Source organism: Passer montanus, unplaced genomic scaffold (genome assembly GCF_014805655.1).
Source record: "Passer montanus isolate IOZ18808 unplaced genomic scaffold, ASM1480565v1 scaffold1, whole genome shotgun sequence".
NCBI classification, from domain to species: domain Eukaryota; kingdom Metazoa; phylum Chordata; class Aves; order Passeriformes; family Passeridae; genus Passer; species Passer montanus.
The window spans coordinates 16,412,734-16,432,861 of record NW_024356504.1 but is presented as its reverse complement, the minus strand read 5'-3'; the positions used below and the strand labels follow the sequence as shown (position 1 = coordinate 16,432,861).

Genomic DNA, 20,128 nt, shown 5'->3' with positions numbered 1-20,128 from the left:
AGTCCTGTATTTGGCATTGGTAATTTAAATTACCATCAAATCACTCAAATGTCTTTAATGTAGCTAAGAGAATTTTCTAAGCCTTTATCTGAAATTTAAGGTAACATTCTGCAGTTTTGAAAGCAAAAATTACCTGATCAAGCAAATGTTTTATAAATATTGCTTACATTTTGTTAAATTTAACTAACAAAAGGCACTTAGAGCTCTAAAATAGGAAGGAACCATCACTGGAAAGTACCACAACGTTACATACTGAAAAAAAAAATATTTTCCATTGCTTCATTGCCTTTTCCTCTTTCTGAAAGGTCAGAGACTCACACGCAGGAAAGAGCAGATATTGAAGAAAAGGACTTTGTTACTTCTAAAGTAACTCTTTTACTGGTGAGAGCATCATGAAAACAAAGCCCTTATGCTGAGAACATCCCCAAAGACTGAAAAAAAAATCTTAAATAAAATATATCCAGCTAAGTTAATATCCCACATAATATGCACAAATACTGTTTTCAGAGAACCTTTAACTTAACATGTTCATTATTTCACTAATTTAGATACTCATATTTTATACAAACCATCAATGGTATTTATTATACATGTATTTAATCTAGAACAGAAAAATCACATTATCTTAAAAGAAACAACCAAAACAAACCAACTAACCAAAAAACCCAACAACCCACCCACCCCAAAACCTTTAAGAAAAATACTGTTTTGTTTAATATAATAGCACAGCATCAGCAGTCAGGATTTGACAAAGTCAGTATCTTCTGATGTAAATCCTTACATGTGCTGCTGATGTAATTTTGCTATTTCTTTTTCAAAGTCTTGAGGCTGGCTAGGGATGAAAGAATATTCTGAGAGGTAGCCTGGCAAGTTTTCTGAATGGTTGTAGTCTCCCAGCTCGGCTAAAATATTAAAAAGAGAGGTTATTGTTTATCACTGCTGTACTTGGCACTGTGCAATGCCCCCAAAATCACACGAGTTTGCTTCCACATAATTTATGATCCACAGCAAAGAAAATTAGAGATGACATTTGGACTCCCATTTTCCCTTTTGAATAAACAGTCACATTCTCAGTGAATATCATAGAGATTATTTAGAGGGCTTTGATTATGCACTTATGAAGGGAGTTCATAAAGCGTTTAATTTTTAATAAATTAATCCGTAAGTGTTGGAATTACAGCTAGCACTAAGTAGGATATATATATATAGGATAGTATTAAATTTTCTCTTATTTTACTTTTGCTTGTTTTTATGGGATTACACCATTTTATTCTTTTAACACTACAACTGGTATTTTGGCATGAAGATCTGCAAAATCCAGTTACTCTGCACCAAGAAACATTCAGAAGCATTAGAAAAATATTTTTTGCACATTCAATTGTATGTATGAAACAAAGTACACATACATACACTTACAATGAAACCACTCTACTTGAAACTACTAAAAAGTGTGTTTACATAATTTGTAACACTTTCTTAAAATTATAAGAAATAGATTATAATCACATTTGTCAGAGAACAACATATAAATAACATTTGCTGAAATTCTTTGAGGATTTCTAACTACAGTAGAAAAAAAAATCAGGTTTAAACATCTGCAATCCATGTAGCAGTTCGACAGTGATAGATAAGAAACATAAAATGAAAAGAGGAGAGACAACAGTAATGTATTATGATCTGGGGTCCTGGGCAGGCCTAGCAGCACTGACAAGGCAGATGAAGGCACTTATTGAGCAGGAGGATGAGGAAAGGAAGGGAAGGTAGGAAAGACCTCTGGGTCACTTGCATCACTACAAACAGATCCTACTTTAAATAATTTAAAAACTAGAAAATTGGATGAGGTTTTATAACAGAATGCACTCTTTGCTGAAATCCAAGAGCACAGGACTGAGATCTGCTATTTACAGGTATTTATAAAGAATCCAGGAAGTTTATTACTAGGCAGGTACAGGAATCATTAGATAAAGCTGTGCACGCTGACAAAATTAGTAGCAGCAGGATGTCATGGATAAATGTAAATACAATGCACTGTGCATACCCATCACTTCTATAATATTAAAAAAACCCCCCATATTGTGTTCTTAAAACCTTAGAATGCTACCAAGTTTTCATAATTCCTGTTACCAAATACTTTATCTCTTCTAAGAGAAATCCCTATGGCATGACAGCATTTGCAGTGCATTTTTCAGGCCGCTGAAGTGTGGGAGTTTTGTTTAAAAGAAATTGTTCTATTGACTGACCTACAAAAAGGTGACCACTGAGCAAAGCCATGCATAAAACATGACATTACCATTACTATATATTTTTAATGAAAGCATTACCATGGACCCTGTTTCTCTGATATGTACAAAGTACAGGAAGTACTAATGTGGGTGTAAGTATCTTCAACAGTACAAAAACACATGAATGTGAATGAATATATTGGGATTGCTTAATTTCATCTTATAAAGAAAAACTGAGTGAGGAAGAAAACGAAATGTCAGTTTTCAAGACTCATCTACTCACTGGATGGCTTACAATTGCCAAGGTGGGTATTGAACTTTTTTGCCAGGTAAGACCAGAACTCCCTTTTCCACAACTATTTGGAGGTTCACTGTATAGTATGTTAAAAATATTCTAGTGTCTTAAGAAATACTTCTTAGTATCACTCTCAAGGCAAAAGCCACAATTCCATGCCTCAGAATACACAGAAATAAAAGAGTATTGATTTGGGGTTTTCTAACAGTGTGGCTTGAAGTACTTTTTCCATAACCAATTCAGCAAAACATACTGGGGGAGGACAACCAATCAATGTCCTAAATCATGAGAAAATTAGCACCATGCCCACAAACACCACAGTAGAATGCTATACAAAGTACATTCTTTAGAAACTAATCAATAAGACTTTTTATATATTTCAGTAATACAAGTACACAAACACTAATTATACTTACATTGAACAGCAAAGGAAGCCAGAAGAGCAGCAGTATTATAAGGACAGGGCAATCTGTTTTGTTTTTAAAATGATAAATAAATAAAATTACATATATCACATTACATTTGGCTGTTTTGAAAACCCTAGTCTTTTATAGTATATGGACAAACTTGACAGGTAATTATTATAAACATTTCCACTTGCATAGACAGTGATTAATTCTTAATATGCTTTTATTTTTGCAGCCAAAATCTCTCATTATGAACTTTTCCTTTACCAGATTTGCATTTAATGCTTAACACAAGAAAAATGTCTTACCTTCCAGTAAGAATGTCCTGCTTAATTTGCAAAAAGTACTGGTACCTTATTTAGAAAAGCAAACAAAAAAACACTACAATTAAAAATATTATTCCATCATTTTTCATCAATTTATTGTAATTTGCTTTCAGTTAGTGTAAAACTAACACTTGACATTTTGCATGCTATTTCCTAAACTCTAATAGGAAAGAAATGAAACTTTGCTTAGTAAACTAATAATCCGACTTGGTAAACTAAATTACTTACAGGCTATGAAGTTATGGTTTATATTTCTCTAAAAGGCTATACATTTCACATTTTTCCTGCTTTATACAGCAACCACAAGTTGAAGTTTGCATCTCTGTATGTTGGTACCCTTACAAGAATAATCTGTACTCCAGGTAGACAGAACTAATTTATTCTGAGTATTCAATACTGCCGTGTTTTCATTTATATTAATTATTCTTAGTATTTTGGAGTTATATTGTTGAGCACTCTCTTATGTCAAACACCTCTCAATCAACTTCCCTTGAGCTTCTAAACTTCTCTTTAAATTATAATGTGAAAAAAGCTTGTTTTAGAAATTCATCTCGTTTTTTTCATGCCCACTCTTTCAAGTCAGGAAGGAGATTGATGTAACAAAAAGAACAGCCAAACATTTTAAAACACAAACTACTTCCCACCAAACAGGAGCACCAGAAACACCATGACTTAAAAACTTCAACAAGCTGAAAAGTATAAACAAATTTCCCTCTAAATTACTTGCTTTGTTTCTCCAACAAACCCCAAATATTTTGTTAATGTCTCAGAATGAATTTTTTGTTCATTCAGTTTAGTTCCTTCATATTTCACTCAGAGGTTTTAGAAAATTTGACAGAACTGTAACGTTTACATCAAGTGGCAAATCACACCTGCTACAAAGCTTCACTGAGCTAGAGATTGCAGTGGGGTACCAAACAAGATTTATCAAGGTTGCAGGATGTTAGCAAAAGCTTAAACTTTCAGAATAAAAATTGTTGTAAAAGAACGTAAAAGCTGCTGTAGAATTTGTCTCCACTGCCTTTTAAATTATTTAATAAAAGTGTCACTGAGTGGCAAATTTAAACATAATTCCTGATTTCTTATAAATTTAAACCCTGTATTATTACTATTATATTAATCACCTGGTTTCCTTTGTATAGTTCTGATTCAAAAGCTGGGCTATACCTATTCATTACAAACACCAATATTACATATGAAAAGCACTAAATGTTAAATATTTATTTCCCAACAACAACTTCAACTAAGAAATTAAAGCCAAAATACATCACTTCATTACACATAACATTACTTCTCCTAACTGTGTAGTCTTCAGAAAATGGATTATCTACCACTTAAAAGTCTTACGCAAACTTTTACAAATATTCACAGAGAAATACAATTATTTACAAGCTATATAAGAGTAGAAAGGTAAAACATTCCATGTTTGTAAGAATATGAGGGAAAACATTTGTGAACTGACAAGCAAAGACTAGTCCATGTGCTCAACCCCTACAAACTTTAACTGACCAAAAAGGAAAGAAGCTTTGTTTAAAAGATTGACCTCAAGGAATTAAAACTTAAGACATTCTCCAGGCTTTAGAGATCTCAAATACTTCAAATACTGAAAATGCACATTGAAACAAAAAAAATAGATAAAGTAAATTTATTTACTGATTAATAAATGCAATAAATTACAAGTTAAATTTATATATTAAATGGATATGCTTCACATGCTTTTCTTGAGCATCTCTTCACAAATATACAGCTGCACTTACATTTTATTTGGATGTTTTCTGGTATAAAGCTTTATTAGAAATATTTCATGGTACTTAAAGGACATCTTGATTAAGGGACACCAAGCAGAGTTCATCTTTTGTCCACTGTTTTCACTGAACAGTGAGGTTAATGGCTTGTTAGCCAACCACCAGTTTGACCACTGAAGCCTCACATATTATTGAGCAAAATGGGAAATCAATAGAAGCTTTAGCAAAGCAGATCTGCAAAAGCCTGAACAACAGACTCCACTAAAACAACAAAGGCAGCACTGCATGACCATGTTTTCATCTTGCTTATATAGCTATAGCTAGAAAAGGGCAGGACAGAATTATTGCTAATGGAGTCAACATTAATAAGCAATTCTTCCTGCCACGAGGAGCACTAATGAAGCTCCATTCCCTCCCCAGCCAAGTTTCTGAAGCGAAGCTCTCCAGAGCACACTGAGCTCACGCTGACCTCTCCTGACCTGGGCCATTCAAACCTGCCTCGCTCACGTGAATGCACAGAGGGCTAAGAAGGCACTGAATCTTTCCCTGAGAGCTCTTCATACTGCTTCATGTTTTGAGCCATTCCTCTGTTCTCATGGAATTTATAAAAACTGAGCATTTTGGAACAGTCTCAGCTTCAGCCAGAATTGTCAGAAGTGTGCACTTTCTTTTCTTTCTCTTTTTTTGAGTGGGAATACTGATTATGTGAAAGGACCCATATTTGTGACATGGCATCCTAACTTCACTCCAAAAAAGCCCATGGATAATATCTCTCTCTTCATAATAATTCCAAATACAAATGAGTTTTCTCAAGGGCAATTAGGCCTATTAGCAAAAAAGGCAGAGCTGACCTAGATAGAGAAACCATACATTATTTCCCATTTAAAAGAAAGCTGTGTTTATAGCTTTGTGTTTAGAGAATAGCACTTCTCCAGTTCTCTCCTTCTTTATGGTTTACTTCACACTGATCAACACTTATCCTTTTTCTCATCTCCTGCGGAATATTGCATATCTTGCTTTAATTCAAAAAATATCTTTTTCATTATTCATTATTTTGATAGAGTAAATTGCCAAATTTTCCTAGAGTAAATATTTCAGTAAAACAATGTCTCATGCAGAATCTCTGGGAGTCATTTTAGTGAATTCTGTCTGCATAGATATGTGCAGAACTTTGTCCAAAATATGATGAATTAAAGGCAATGATAAACAAATGTGGATTCAAATTGTCACAGTTTTAGTACGCAGGTTTCAAAAGCTATCCTCAGTAATTTTTTGAATGGGGTTGACCTGTTTTCAGAATGGCCTACATCCAAAAATTCCAATCTGTCAATTCATGCCATTTATGTAGAGGGTCAGAAGTAATTAAAAATATGGAAAATTTGAGACATTTCTTCAGGGACTAATTGCAATACACAAGCCTCTGATTTTGATTCACACTGAGCATTTTCTTCAACATATTTCAACACACTGCTATCAAAATAAACTTACGTGATTCAAACTACTACTACAAACACAGAGAGATTAATTTTATTAGTACCAAGTAAAAAATTGGGGAGGAAAACATGGAGAATGCTCAGCAATTTCTTGTCACAAAGGAGAACATTTGGAATGATAGAATTAAATTTGCATTTATTGGTAAATACTGGGATTAAGGTTTTCCTCTTTTCTCTATTTTCCCTTTTCTGTTTCTACTTGGTAGCATTTGCTTCATGTAGTTCACTTTGTAGATAAATTTACAGGTTTATTCACAGAGTCTTTTTGTTGTATTGATTTGATGCAACTGCATAGGTAATTATCAGACAAAACTTAGAAGCTTGTACATACAACAAGAACGAGTTAAAACAAAGTTTCCATGTTATACCTTAAGTAAATTAATGACTGTTCTAGAGAAGTATTTTATTAACAAAACAACCAGACCTACCTTGTATATTCTTCTTGGAGTTTGTTTGGGTCACTTACAAAAAACTTAACTCTGAAGTTCAGACTGTGAGGAGATCCTCCTATGGTCAAGAAAAGTTATTTCTAATTAATCAGGGCACCCTGGAAAAATAGCATAATAACAATAGATGAATTGACGAAATACATACATTACTCACTTTTTAATTGTTTCCTGATAGGTTTGTTTGGATCCAACCACCTCTGGAAAGAGACAAATTGTAACACAAACTTCAGAGAAACAAAATACAAATCTCAACCTTATACATCAAGAAACTGGTGCTTTTTTATTACTTCTTACTTGGTCTTTTACCAAAATGCTTCACTGGCATACACAGGCTTATTACTGATTCTGGAGACATCATCACTATCATCAACTGCTACTGCTCCTCTTTCCCCAAGATTAACCTATGGTGTCCAGATACCTGTTTTACAGCAGTAATTCCACTTTCAGTTGCTTTCATGATTGTCACAGGAGCCTGAGAACCCAACTATGCTGTGTTTAACAGCTGTCAGCTACTCTTTAAGAAGAACCACCTAAACTAGTGAAAAGCTGTAAGCAAGCTCATTTACAACTCCAAAGTTAATTTGTTTAACTACTTCCAGTACTTCTGACCCTGGATTTTGCAGGTCTGCCACATCCAGGGAGTGATCTCACTGGCTCAAATTGTCAGCTTGAATGTCAGCACTTCTACATCACTAACTGGATCTTGAAAGCTAGAGACTCAGCACTCAGCCTCCTGGATTAAGGACTAGAGAATAATTTTACTGAACAGTTCCAAATATTGATTGTTTCTACAGGAGAACACTGCTGTGTACAGGCAGAGCTTTATAAAAATCAATATGGCAAATTTCAGCTAAAAGTATGGCTGCCTGGGAAGTTCTGCAGTTGTTTAAACCACTGCCCATCAGCAACCCAGCAGTCTCTGTACGCACCAACTCAGTCCAGGTAACTCCTAAGTCCATCTTTGGTACAAATACTGCTCAATTCCTTGTGCTGCCTTGCAGGGCAAGTCCCCAAGCCTCAGGAAATTGTGATATGGGCACAGTTCCTAAGCAGTGACAGACAGCTAACCCAGTACAGCGTGCAATTCCCTCACACTTATCACAGGGCTTTTTATTTGTTGCAGGTGAGGGAGCAAACACACCTGAGCTACCTAACACACGCTACGGATCTGAAGTTAGTCCTGTGTCATATTCATGAGGAATAACAAATAATGATGACTAGATCCACATGCTGTATCCTTGTAGTAGTAAACTCAAGAGGAAGTAAAGAGACAGTTTGATACAGCTTCAAAAGTGTGAATATTTGAAAAAAAAAAAGCCTCATGCAGGATTAATTAACTTTTAAGACTAAATGTAAAAGCTTAAAGAACACTCTAGCCAGGGATATATATGAACTTTATACAAGAATGCTTCAAAACAGGTTGACAGATACTTTTTTTCTTTGATATTACTATTATAAAAAACCACAAAGGCTCTGCAATTCATGAGATCCATGTTTAAACACAATGGTAGAGGTTTCACATCAATTAGCAGAATCCCCTTTTCCTCATCATCTTTACCTGCTGCTGCATTAACTATATTTTGGCAATAATCTGCTGTGTTATTTCACAAATAACTAGAATATTTATCAACCCAATACGGTTTCCTTGTCCAAATGAACCAAGTGTAAAAGTAAATGTGTATCAAAACCTGAAATTATTCAAACCCAATACATTCTTCAAGCTTGCATGACTAATATTGGTAATATTTCTTTTTAGCTCTGACACATTGTTTTCATGGCAACTAGATAGAGCTGAAGAGACAAAATATTTAGAAACTAAAAGAATAAAAAAAATCTTTAAAAGTATGTGCTTGTATCAAATACCTGTTAAGTCACTGCTTCATACTAACTCTTACTCAGATCCTTGTATTACAGTGTTGTGCTCATCTGCTTCCAGACAGATAAACTAAAAGAAAGAGAGCTTAGAGGACTACCCTTTGGAAAGCCAGATAAACTTCTGTATGTCAAGTGAAATATTGAGCAATATTCAATTAAATACTTGTTTTAAGAAGCTGAAAAATAATTCAGCCTTTTCTTCTGCTTGTCTATGTTTTTTAAGCCCGAAACAAAGTTTAGAATAAAAGTATTACAGAGGCAATCCACCAATGTCTTAACAGAACTGTCAACAAGTGAATGTAGCTGACTTTTGATGCACAAGTTGGGAAGTAAGTTTTGACCCCACCATTGTGCTACACATATAATAAGAATTATGTAAAGAACTGTCTTATAAGGAATAATGCTTAGCTAAACTGCACTTTGCAAAACAAGTACTGACCATTTGATACTTATAAAATAAAATATCCAAGAAGTGCTCTTTAGGCAATCAAGATCCCAGTAATACCACTGTAACTAGTGCAGTGAACATTACATTTGCATCTCTTGGTTTCTACTCAGGATTTATGAAGTTTCAGTTGTGTACAATTTCCTTTCAATTAAGCCCATGAACTATTGTAAATACTCATTTCTAAGGGAGTCCCTTGTTTGTTAAGGTGATGAGATGACAGCCTTTTTCAGATACTGGACTATACCAAGCACTATTGGAAAATCACCAAGTATCTGGGCTAGAAACAGAAACTCCATACATGACAATCTAAAACCCCCTCATTCTTTAAAAGCTTTTGACAAATACAAACACAAAACAAATCTAAAACACATTTGCTAATCTGGACAATGATAATGCAATCTAGTAAACAGACACAATAAAACAAGCAATATCTATCTTTTAAGATATTACAATATTTATTGTAATATCTTTTAAGATATTACTTCATAAGCACAGAACTCCATATTTTACTCCAAACCTGGGACTATTAACAGGCAGTTTTATCATAACTACAAGATGAGAGAGATCTTCACAAATGACACAGTTGGAGAAGATGGCACAATCTTGCAATGGCTTCTATTTACCTCTCTTTAAAGAATACAAAGCACAGTGATGAACATGATTGTGAGTTTTAAAGACTGTACTTATAAAACAGAGTTTTATAAGGGATAACTTACAGGGTTATCAGTAGATTCATCAGCCAACTGTAAACCAAAGTAATCTCTCTCTGTCAAATCGAGATGCTTGAAGACTACGTCCAACAGAACTTGGCCCTGATCGTGTTTCTGCAGAGAAAATACAGAACTTTTCTTTAATCAATAAATATATATAACTGGACACACAGATTTCAGGCAGTTAGAGCACATATAAATTCTTTCAGATGTGCTCTAGCAGCACTTTTTTAAAGATCACAAAGTGTATCCCAGCAGCACTATTTTTAAATGAGCTTCATCTCTTTTCGAAACATATGTAAGGAAATAATTTTTCTTCTCTGTCATTTTCTGACAGTAAGAACTTCTCACTTCTCAGCTAGCTACATGATTATTTCTGAAAGCCTTTCATTAGCCAAATTTTATATTAAAAAGGAGAACAGAAAAGGAAAAAAAAAATCAGGAATTAATAAAGAATTCAGTGCAAACAAGAATCTTGTTTGGGTCACTGAATTCAAATGTACATGTCCACACAAAATATCCTTCCTGATCTGAAAATCTATTCCAGACTTTATATGAACCAGCATATTGAAAATGTTTCCAAAGTTTAATGGCAGAGACAGCTAAAACAGCCAAATATCTAACCAAGAAGTATCATTTACGTACATTCTAAGATAGTGCTTCACTCTAAACGAATTAATTCGAAGTAACTGAGTAGCAGTAACACTTCTTTTCAGAGTCAAGTGAACAAACTTGATTTCTACTACAGGGACAAATGTTACCCACAAAATGATATAAAAAGAATTGGTAGTTGTTAGTGCCTGGCAATTTTTTGCCTAACCTGGAAATACTGCCAACATAGTAATTGAAAATCTGAGTGTGTCATTATGACAGGACTCAATAATACATTTGGTGAAATCTGAAGGGAGTTTCCCAAAGAAGTTAAAAGTGTCATAGCGTCTTGAAATACAAAAGACAAGCAAAATTCTGCAAGAACTGTCAAACAAGAAGAAATGTGAAAGAGATGATTGATACAGTTTCCACCCAAATTTTCTACTTTTCTGTCACCAAGCAGAGAAGCTTCTAATAATCTTCTAGGTGCCAAGTATTATTGCAGCTACAGTGGATTTGATACATCTTGCCTTGTTTACTGTAGGCAATAAGGATAATTTTAGAGTTTTAGAACAAAAAAACCTGCTGTTCTGCTCCCAAAGGACCCTGCTTTGCATAGAGATCACATAACAGTTTACCTTTACAGCTCTTGAAGTATGGAAGTATGTAGCTAAAAGATCAAAATAAGGTTGCAAGAATCCCATTAATATCCATACAAGAGAAAAATCTACAAATGCACCTTCAGACATCTGTTAACATCTAAGAGCATCCTAACAAAACTGACTTTTTTATTCAGATGAAATTACACTATATTCAACTGAAGTTTAATGAACTGTTAAGAGGAAGTTATTTGAGCCTAAAAACTCCAAGAAGCGTGGTCATTTATTTCATAATAGTAAAAAAGTAGAGAACAATTATACACAAATTTATGTTTGAAATAATCCCATGAGGACAACCATACCATAACTCTGCATATATCCTTAAATTGAAATTACATAAAGGATATATTTCAGGTCCCATATAAATTTGGCTAAATTGAAGTGACCTAAGAATTCCTATGTTTACTTTGCAAAAGACCTTTTCTTCAATGGAATAGAGAAGATGTCTTACAAAATGCAGGAGCACCATTTTTAAGAAGTCCACCACTGAAAAATTTACTTTACAAATTACTAAAAACAAGCAAAGAAAAAAACAGATGTTAACACAACAAATGTACAACAGCATAAATGCATAAGGCATTTTTTATATACAATCCAAATATAGCCATTTAAATCCATTTAAATGTTTACTAAATTAGGAGTTTCTGTTATATTTTGAAATAAACCAATAATCAGTAGTTTTTACAGCAAATAAAGCTAATTTTAAAATTACATAGCAACACTAATTGCCTCTTGGCATTTTTCCCACACAGATTTAAATAAGAACACAAACTAAGAACTTATAACAGTAACTAACAGAAAATGGGAGATGTCTGGTACCCAAGTTTAGCTTTGCAATTACCACAGCTGACATGTTACTTCCTCTAACAGCACGCAGATACCATCTCTGCAGATTTTTTCCAATCTAATCCTGCCAATGTATACTGTTTCTTAAAAACTTGAACAAATGTTTCCTAATGAAAAAGCTTAGAACTGGCTGATCAGTTTGAATTAAGAAACACAGAACATCATTCCACAACCTCAAGGAAAGTATTTTTCCTGCAATTGAACAGCAAATTTGGTAAGAGAAGGCAGGTTTCAACATGAAGCATTTCTTTGGATCACAATGTTTTACTTAGTGCAAAATAAAGATAAGCATCTAGCAAAACCAGACCTTAGCTTAACCCATCTCTGATATTTATGTAATGATGTTGCAGCTTGCCAAAGCAGGTGAAGGTCACAATTCTGCTTGTTGAGAAAGATCCAAAATAATTGTAATACTATCAAAACATTAAATAGCTGCTTAAAAATGCAAAAAGTATGAAAGCAAGTTTAAATATATTATATTTTTTATAAAAAAGCAAACCAAATAAACGTAGATGAGCATAATAAGAAACTTGCTTTGTTGCTACAGATTCAAGTTGAACATTATTTCCTCAGAAAAGAAGAAATAATGAAAACATATATGAAAAATGGGAACTATCTAAGACAAAACCACAGGAATTAGACATAAAAATGTCCTTTTTTTCTGAATTGAAGAATTAGAGGGTTATATGCACTTACTAGTCATTGCTGGAGGCAGAATATCTCACAAATTTTGGCCTCTTAGGACAAATTTGACATAGACACTAGACATCAATACATGACCTGCATTTTATGAACTATATATCATCTAGTATCACTAGATACACACAGATTAATTTTTAATTGCAAAATGATTATCACTTGTTCACAAACACCACATGTAAAAATTCAGGCAGACAGCTGCAGGTTTACACATTCCACAGGTCTGATGCCTGCTGACCAACAACCACGCTCTCCTCAGCCCCCATTACTGACACTCTGGTTTTGCTGCTGCCAACAGAACTGCCCGCACCCACAGCAAACACCATGAGACATTGCTGCCATTGTCAGCCCACAAAAATTGGACTTCTGATGCCAGAGGAAGGGGATGACAGGTCCTGGGCTTTCCTGGAGCAGGTCACAGCTCTGCTACTCACACATTTGAGGGAGGTTGTGCTGCTCCTTCACTAGTGGCAATACAGAACCCCTTTCCCTCACAGCTCACCACAATGCCTGGGTTGCTGCTCCAGGAGGTGCATTCCCCAACACTGCACAACTGCCTCCTTTCCTTCTACAACTGATGCTGTTCTTTTAATTTAATTTTTTTGTGTGTGTGTCAAAGAAAAAAGGACAAGTAACAAAGTAATGCTGAAGATCAAGTTACTAAAAATCACTAAAAACGTCTAAAATTACAGAGGGGTAGTATGGGTTTTTTTGTTTGGTTTGTTCTTTTCTTGTTTGGTTTGACTTTTTTTACAGGTTTTTGCATTTTGCTTCCATCAGAGTGTAAATTCATTAAGTTTGAAGTTCTGGGATAGTAAAGGTTCCAAATTGAAACACTTGTCCATGACCATTAGCCTTTCTCACAGAACAACCCACCTCATCTACCTTGACATATTGGCTTTCAGGGAATATAAGTAAGCCAGCCTGCACAGAAAAGATGTAATTTTAGGTATTTAAACAAGTAATTAAAACAAATTAAAGTAATTTGATCTTGAAGAAACAGTTTTATGGTAATGCAAATCATCCTGATCATGTTGTTAACTCACAGCAGCCTTCTTTCTTCCAGCTACATGTTCTACTCAAGTCTGCTTTTCAGGATGGAAGGAGCATTTCTTCATTTGGTAAGCAGAGCATTTTAGAGAAAGGGTTTGTACTCCTCAAACACAGCACAGGTTAATTCCAACTGATTCCTCTGCCTGGAACCAATGCAGCCTTTCTCTGGCTACAATCCACGGGGATTATCTGGTTTGATTTGTTATGCTCTCTACAAGGTAAGGTTTAGCACAAAGGTGCCTTTTCTTCAGATCAACGGAAAGGGCTAGTCGAACTTAGAACATTACAAAAATTATCAAGAGACATTGTCTGTGATCAGCACTTGGCAGCTGGAGAAGAAATAGCATTTGAGGACATTTTTAGTAACACACCACTGCATCCTCCAGATGATTTTTACAATCATTAGCATGCAGAATACCTATAGCAATCACCAGGAGAAAAAAAAAAAGGTGCTAATTTATTTGATGTTATCTTTGTTCTTCCTATTTTGAAAACAAGTCCATAAATATTTATGGCTAAGTATAGTGTCAACCACAATAAAGTAAACTAAAGCTATAAAACCTGAGAACCTGTATGGCATGTAGGTTACATTTGCTACAAATGAATACTTTATTACTCCTATTTGTGAAAACACAGATTGAGGCTAAGGTATGAGATCAAGATGTTCAGCACCAAGGAACTCTTTATTCCCTAGACTCAGTTTTAATAGACAAACTTGCAGGCTGATCTGTATAAGCAGTAAAGCATGATCCATGCAACTAAAATATTTAGTACACTAGGGAGGTGGTAAGAACATATTACATAACTTTTTCTTGGGAGAGACAGAACAGACATTTGAGGATTTATAGCTGATGAATCTGCTTTTCTGAGAGGCACTAGTATCCTCTAAAAATGTACAGCTTTTAAACACCTAGATCAGAAAGAAACAACTCCCATACCTACTGCCCAATAATTATTCCTTGTTTTTCCCAATTTTTACATTCTTCATAAGAAAAAAACACAAGACAGATACTTTAATGGAGAACTCATGCACCTGAAAGCAAAGACAACAACATTTACAATTTCTTATGCACTTCTAATGCTTTGTATCCAACTACATATTGCTTTTTGGCAGGCAGTATAGACTGGGAAACTGTTAGTAAGGATGAGAAGTTAAGAGATACAGAAAAGGGGAAAATATATAGAAAAAGTCATCTATATAATTTTTTATATAGCATTAAAGAAGGTAATTTAGAAGGGAAAGGAGCCTTGATGTTAATAAATTAAGGTCTTTAAAAATCTGTCCTTCAGCTCCATCATCCAAAATTCCCACACTTTACTACTCAGAAGTCTGGAAAAGTTAAGTATTTTTTAAATGAACTACAAAAATGCCTCAAGAGAATACCCTAAACCCTTCCATCTTGACTGACATACCTAAAACAAATAACCACCAGACCTGCCTCTGAACCTTAAGCCTCTGGATCCTTGCAAGTTTTTGCCAGAGAGTGATCAGCAGCTGCAGGCTCTAAACACTGATTACAGAACAGAAAAAAGCAATCCCTCTCACAAATCTTCCCCGAAACCTTCAAATATATCAATATCCTTGCTGAACACTGGGTATCAGAATTCAATATAATTACTGAGCATTAGAACTTCTTCAAATGGTCTGAATTAGATTTGTCCACACAGATTTGACAATTGCTTCACTTTCTCCCTCACTTCCTATCTGAAGTCCCACAGCCTTATTTGATACTCCTACACTCCATTTGCTGAAGTTCAATTTTCTTCGGAAAAATTTTAATTATTATGCCACCTGTTAACTTTCACCATCACATTATTCAACCTTTGTCTATAGAAGTCATCAATACTATAGCTCTTAAAGTAAAAGCAGAGTTCTACTACCACATGAAAACCTACAGCTTCTTTCCTGTTGAGTTCTGGTTCTTCTCACACACAGATGACTTTAAATGCTTTAATGTTTTCTTGTGAGGTCCTTGCCTATTTTTCATGGGGTATTTTTTCCCTCAGGAAGCTGAAAGAAAGGGTTGCACTTGTGTAACATATACACATCATGAACATTTTTATTAGAAAATGGGATGAATAGCCTATTTTAAATTCCAGGTTCATGTGTAAAAGTTGTCGATTTTTTTCCATTAACAGTTCTCAGTATTGCAACCAGCTTTCCATTTTCCTTCCTGTCATTCTCATTAGTGTAGTAGAAGGTGGTGAGTTTAAGTGAGGGAAATCACAGAACAAGAATATTATCTGAGGAAAGCAAAGAGCAGGGAGATACTCTAAGATGGCAGCTGTGACCAAGTATAACCATACAGGTGATTGAACACAGTAAGCCACACACCTATAGGAAGAGTTCCCACTCCACCTTACTCGTGCTCAAAATACAAAAACCAGAATGCAGCAGAATAAAAGCTTCATTCAACTCAATGGCAAAACTGTCCTCCATTTCCACTGGACAACTTTAATCCATGAAGAGAATTACTAGAAACAAATTATGCTTCGTACACTGGATTTTGAAATGAAGATGTGTTAGTATGACAGAGGATGCCAGAATGACTAAGTTCCCAGTAACAGTGTGCACATGTACAAGCATGCCTGCCTGAACACAACTTCCCCTTTTATTCTCTACTTAACAATGTCTGAAAGTCAAACTCCAGCCACACAAACACAGAAAAGGAAAGCAAGCTCACGCTATTGATCTGCAATAAGCTAGATACTGATTTGCAATGAGACCATTACTTACATTAACTCTGAAAGCTTGTACAGTGTTATCCAGGAGAAGAATGTTGCAGACCACCTCCGTATGCTGCCTGTCTCGTGCCAGCTCAGATGCTCGGACATTGTAGGTTCTGCCAGCAGGCAATCGGAAACGTGCGGTCATTACTGTCCACACAGGGTCTGCAGGCAACACCAACAGAAAATGTAACCAGAGCCAAAAAATGCAAATGCAAGAATATCTCGCTTCAAAGAAAGGTGAAAACACAGCAAGTCCATTATTCAAAAACTCCATTACAGACAAAAAAAAAAAAGTGAATACTAAATTCACAGTAGCCAGTAAGAAAGTAATGTCTCACATGTTACAACACAACCTTATACCAAAATACTCTGTCCTTTACTTTCTGCCCATTGTCCACACCCTCCCTATTTTAAGGTTGTTTTGTGGGTTTGCTGTTTTCTTGTTGGGTTTTTTGTTTGTTTTTAAAGATTCACAACAACATTTTCAATTCAAAAAGCATTGTAATTGCTATGCATGATGGCTACTAGCTTCCCAATATTAGATGCAATTAAGTAACTAATTTCAGTGTAAAACAGCATAACATGCTTACATAAAAAGCTTTATGGAGAAAAAGAAAACAGCAAACAAACAAGACTTTGATGCATTATTCTGCAAAGCCTGTGCATTCACTGTAAAATCACAAAACATGAGAATGTACAGTGGTAACAAAAACATTAGCATTGTTTCTCCCCCGCCCCCCTTTTTTTTTTTAAATTACAGCATGAATAGTTTAATGTTTGTCAGACTACTGAATCTTCTGTCTATGTCAATTTGATTGGACCTACACATTTAGTTTGGGAACACAAACAATTCCTAGCCTCTCAGCAAGCAACCATGACCATCACAAGCGTATGCCCTGTGCTGAGAGCCGACAAATAAGATGCAAGTATTGACTTTCACTTTTCAAATCTAAGATTCTGGTGATTATCATCCAGCCCAGCAAAGTCCTTATATGCCCACCTCAAGCTATCAGTTGTATTCAATGATACCAGCTACTTTCTCAAGTGCCTCACAGGATCAGGGCCTGTGATTCACTTAATTACATACTCAGCAAACTGTTTCTACATCCTTTGACAAGGGCGTAAGCAAACACAAAGTTTCATAACTTAAGTAGAGAATATATTGAGACATAAAATTAAAATACCCTAAGAGTAGCAAAAGAACACGGGTACATTCAAAACCAAATATAAAGTGATTGATTTTCCTGATCTTGCGTAAGATTATAAAGCCTTCAAACACATCTACATATTAACTTCACATTTGAGGAGGGGGACAGTAGCATATGATGACAAAAAAAAAAAAAAAAAAGAAAGGAGAATTTAGCAGAGGACAGCAAACATTCCAGCAGTGATTAGAGAGCTTGCATGTATCATAAGAGGTATCTATGCTCCAATATACATAAATGAAGAGGGAGGGGTAAGAAATGAAAGATAATTTCCTGCTAAATAGTTGGTAACTTAGATACATAGGCTCTCATGGGACAGTGGAAGACCAAGAACCAAGCTGGGACTTTGAGGTTCAATCATCTTTCCACTGCCTGCAGACAACCTCCTGAGCAACTGCCCTAAAAATCCCTGAGGTATTTTGCTTTTCTAGATCACATCTTCTGCTCTTTAAGTATGACCACACACCTGAGACATAAAAAAATCTGCTTGATGACAATCCATGCTTGCAAAATGCTTGTTTTGACTTACTCAGCATTTTCAGATTAACAAGTACTTGCTTCCTCACCAGACAGCTTTTTATTTTGGCTACTCAGTCACTGGCTTCAGAACTGAAATGCTGTATTCATGTAGAACTACCGCAAGTTTATTTTTGTTTTGCTAAACTAGCATGACAAATTGAATGATGTAGACATCAGATAAAGCCACCAACTGCTAAACTTATGACTATGTCTTAATGACAAATTTATGAAAAATTGTGTCACAAACATTAAAAGTCTCAAGTAAACCCTAAAAACAAAGTTCATCTGACAACTCCTCATGGAGAGACTACTTCTGCTGTACCTTCTACAGATCCCAATAGTAAAAAGCAGGAGAAAACCTTTAAACACCAAAGAGGAATTGAACCTCCATACCAGTGATCCAAGCCGACCACACAACATTTCAGTGTTTTGCCACACAGACACAATCTACAAGCCCTACTAGTCATAATGGCATAAAGGTTGGCATTATCACTGCAGCTACACAACTGACAGCTACAGCCAAAATTTTAGGGTGATATTTGCTGCTGAGCTGAAACTAAGAAGGTTTCAGGAAAGCACACAATTTCATGAACACCAGTTTCTCCAGACCACAGAAACAACCCCTTGATAGATGCAATATATAAGGATTTGAAAAAGTAACAAATGAACCAAGAAACAGAGAGTGTAATCTTCAGAGTGCTTTTCAACAAATACAAACACTAGCATACAAAGGACTGTTCAGCTTTCAAATAAGTACTGCAGTCCTCATAAATGCATTTGGTAGTAAGCTAGGAGAGTCTAACTCAACAAGGCAGTTTTGCAGCAGAAGAGGAAAAAAGGACTTGTTAAAAACTAGAAACCATCTTAAAACCATCATGTTTTAAGAGAAGAAAAAGGTAAGTCTCACCTTTTCTCCTATTCTTTTCTCTATTTTTGTCATATTTGTTGATCAAGACAAGACCAGCAATACTTTTTCCTTCCACATCACTGCCTCAAACTAGACAGAAAACTGGGTTTCAGACACAGCAACAAATCCGTAAGAGTGAGCAAAGAGAAAATCATCCCTTAGTGACCCTCAAAATCCTTTATCACCATGAAACCATTCACTCTGTCCCTTCAACAGACCCAACCCGCAGATCTATCAAGGTTCTTGCTGTAACACAGATCATCTTTGCTCCAGCCAAACAAAAAAATATTGCATAGTTAACAATGACTGGGTTTTTCTCAATGTACATAAATGAAATTATCACATTCAAGAAAGAAGCACTGTATTCTGAGTTTGCTATGGAAACAGGAGCAACTATATTGGGCCAGAACAACAGCGCATGAAGCTTGGAGACTGGAAGGGCAATGCCTTCTCCACTCTCTTTAAGGAACAAACAAAATAGGACACACACACTTCTCATGCTGTTCCATAGTCCAGAGTTTAGCATCTTCCTGGTATGAAGCTCATAGCCCCACCATGCTGGACACCAGTCATTCATGTATGTTTTCTTCATGGACTTAACAAACTATGTTTTGTACTTTCAGATTATGTAATGAAACATTATATTCTATGTCCTATATAAAATACTCAGTAGTTGGAACCACCATCTCATAGCAGACAAGTTTCTTCCATGAATCTAAGAGGTATTTGCAACTACAGAACACAGTTTTACACGTATAATGACTCAAATCCTGAAATGTATCTACAAAATGGAAATAAAACACTCATGAAAGTAATAGAGAGGAAGGTGACAAAAGACTGTCTTCTGCAAGCCACATTCTAAGTTACTCTTTCCCTGTACGTCAGCTAAGAAGCTATGGAAGAATGTAGGGAATATGTTAAAACACCCTCACCATCACATGCACTTTCA

The 20,128-nt window shown here is 35.3% G+C and overlaps 1 protein-coding gene across 6 annotated transcripts in view; it reads right to left on the bottom strand.

Moving 5' to 3' along the window:
* Positions 1-20,128, bottom strand: part of PTPN4 (protein tyrosine phosphatase non-receptor type 4) — a 108,115-nt gene that overhangs the window by 52,630 nt on the left and 35,357 nt on the right. For all 6 annotated transcript variants that reach the window (XR_005626691.1, XM_039701320.1, XM_039701348.1 and 3 more), the window contains 7 exons: positions 16,556-16,710; positions 9,977-10,084; positions 7,092-7,134; positions 6,917-6,995; positions 3,233-3,277; positions 2,934-2,986; positions 782-902 (listed from right to left, as the gene is read on the bottom strand). Coding sequence is in view for 5 of the 6 variants with exons in the window: in XM_039701348.1 (XP_039557282.1) it covers positions 782-902; positions 2,934-2,986; positions 3,233-3,277; positions 6,917-6,995; positions 7,092-7,134; positions 9,977-10,084; positions 16,556-16,710 (604 nt within the window). In the remaining variant the exon portion in view is untranslated. Of the gene's footprint in view, positions 1-781; positions 903-2,933; positions 2,987-3,232; positions 3,278-6,916; positions 6,996-7,091; positions 7,135-9,976; positions 10,085-16,555; positions 16,711-20,128 lie in introns of those variants that run through there.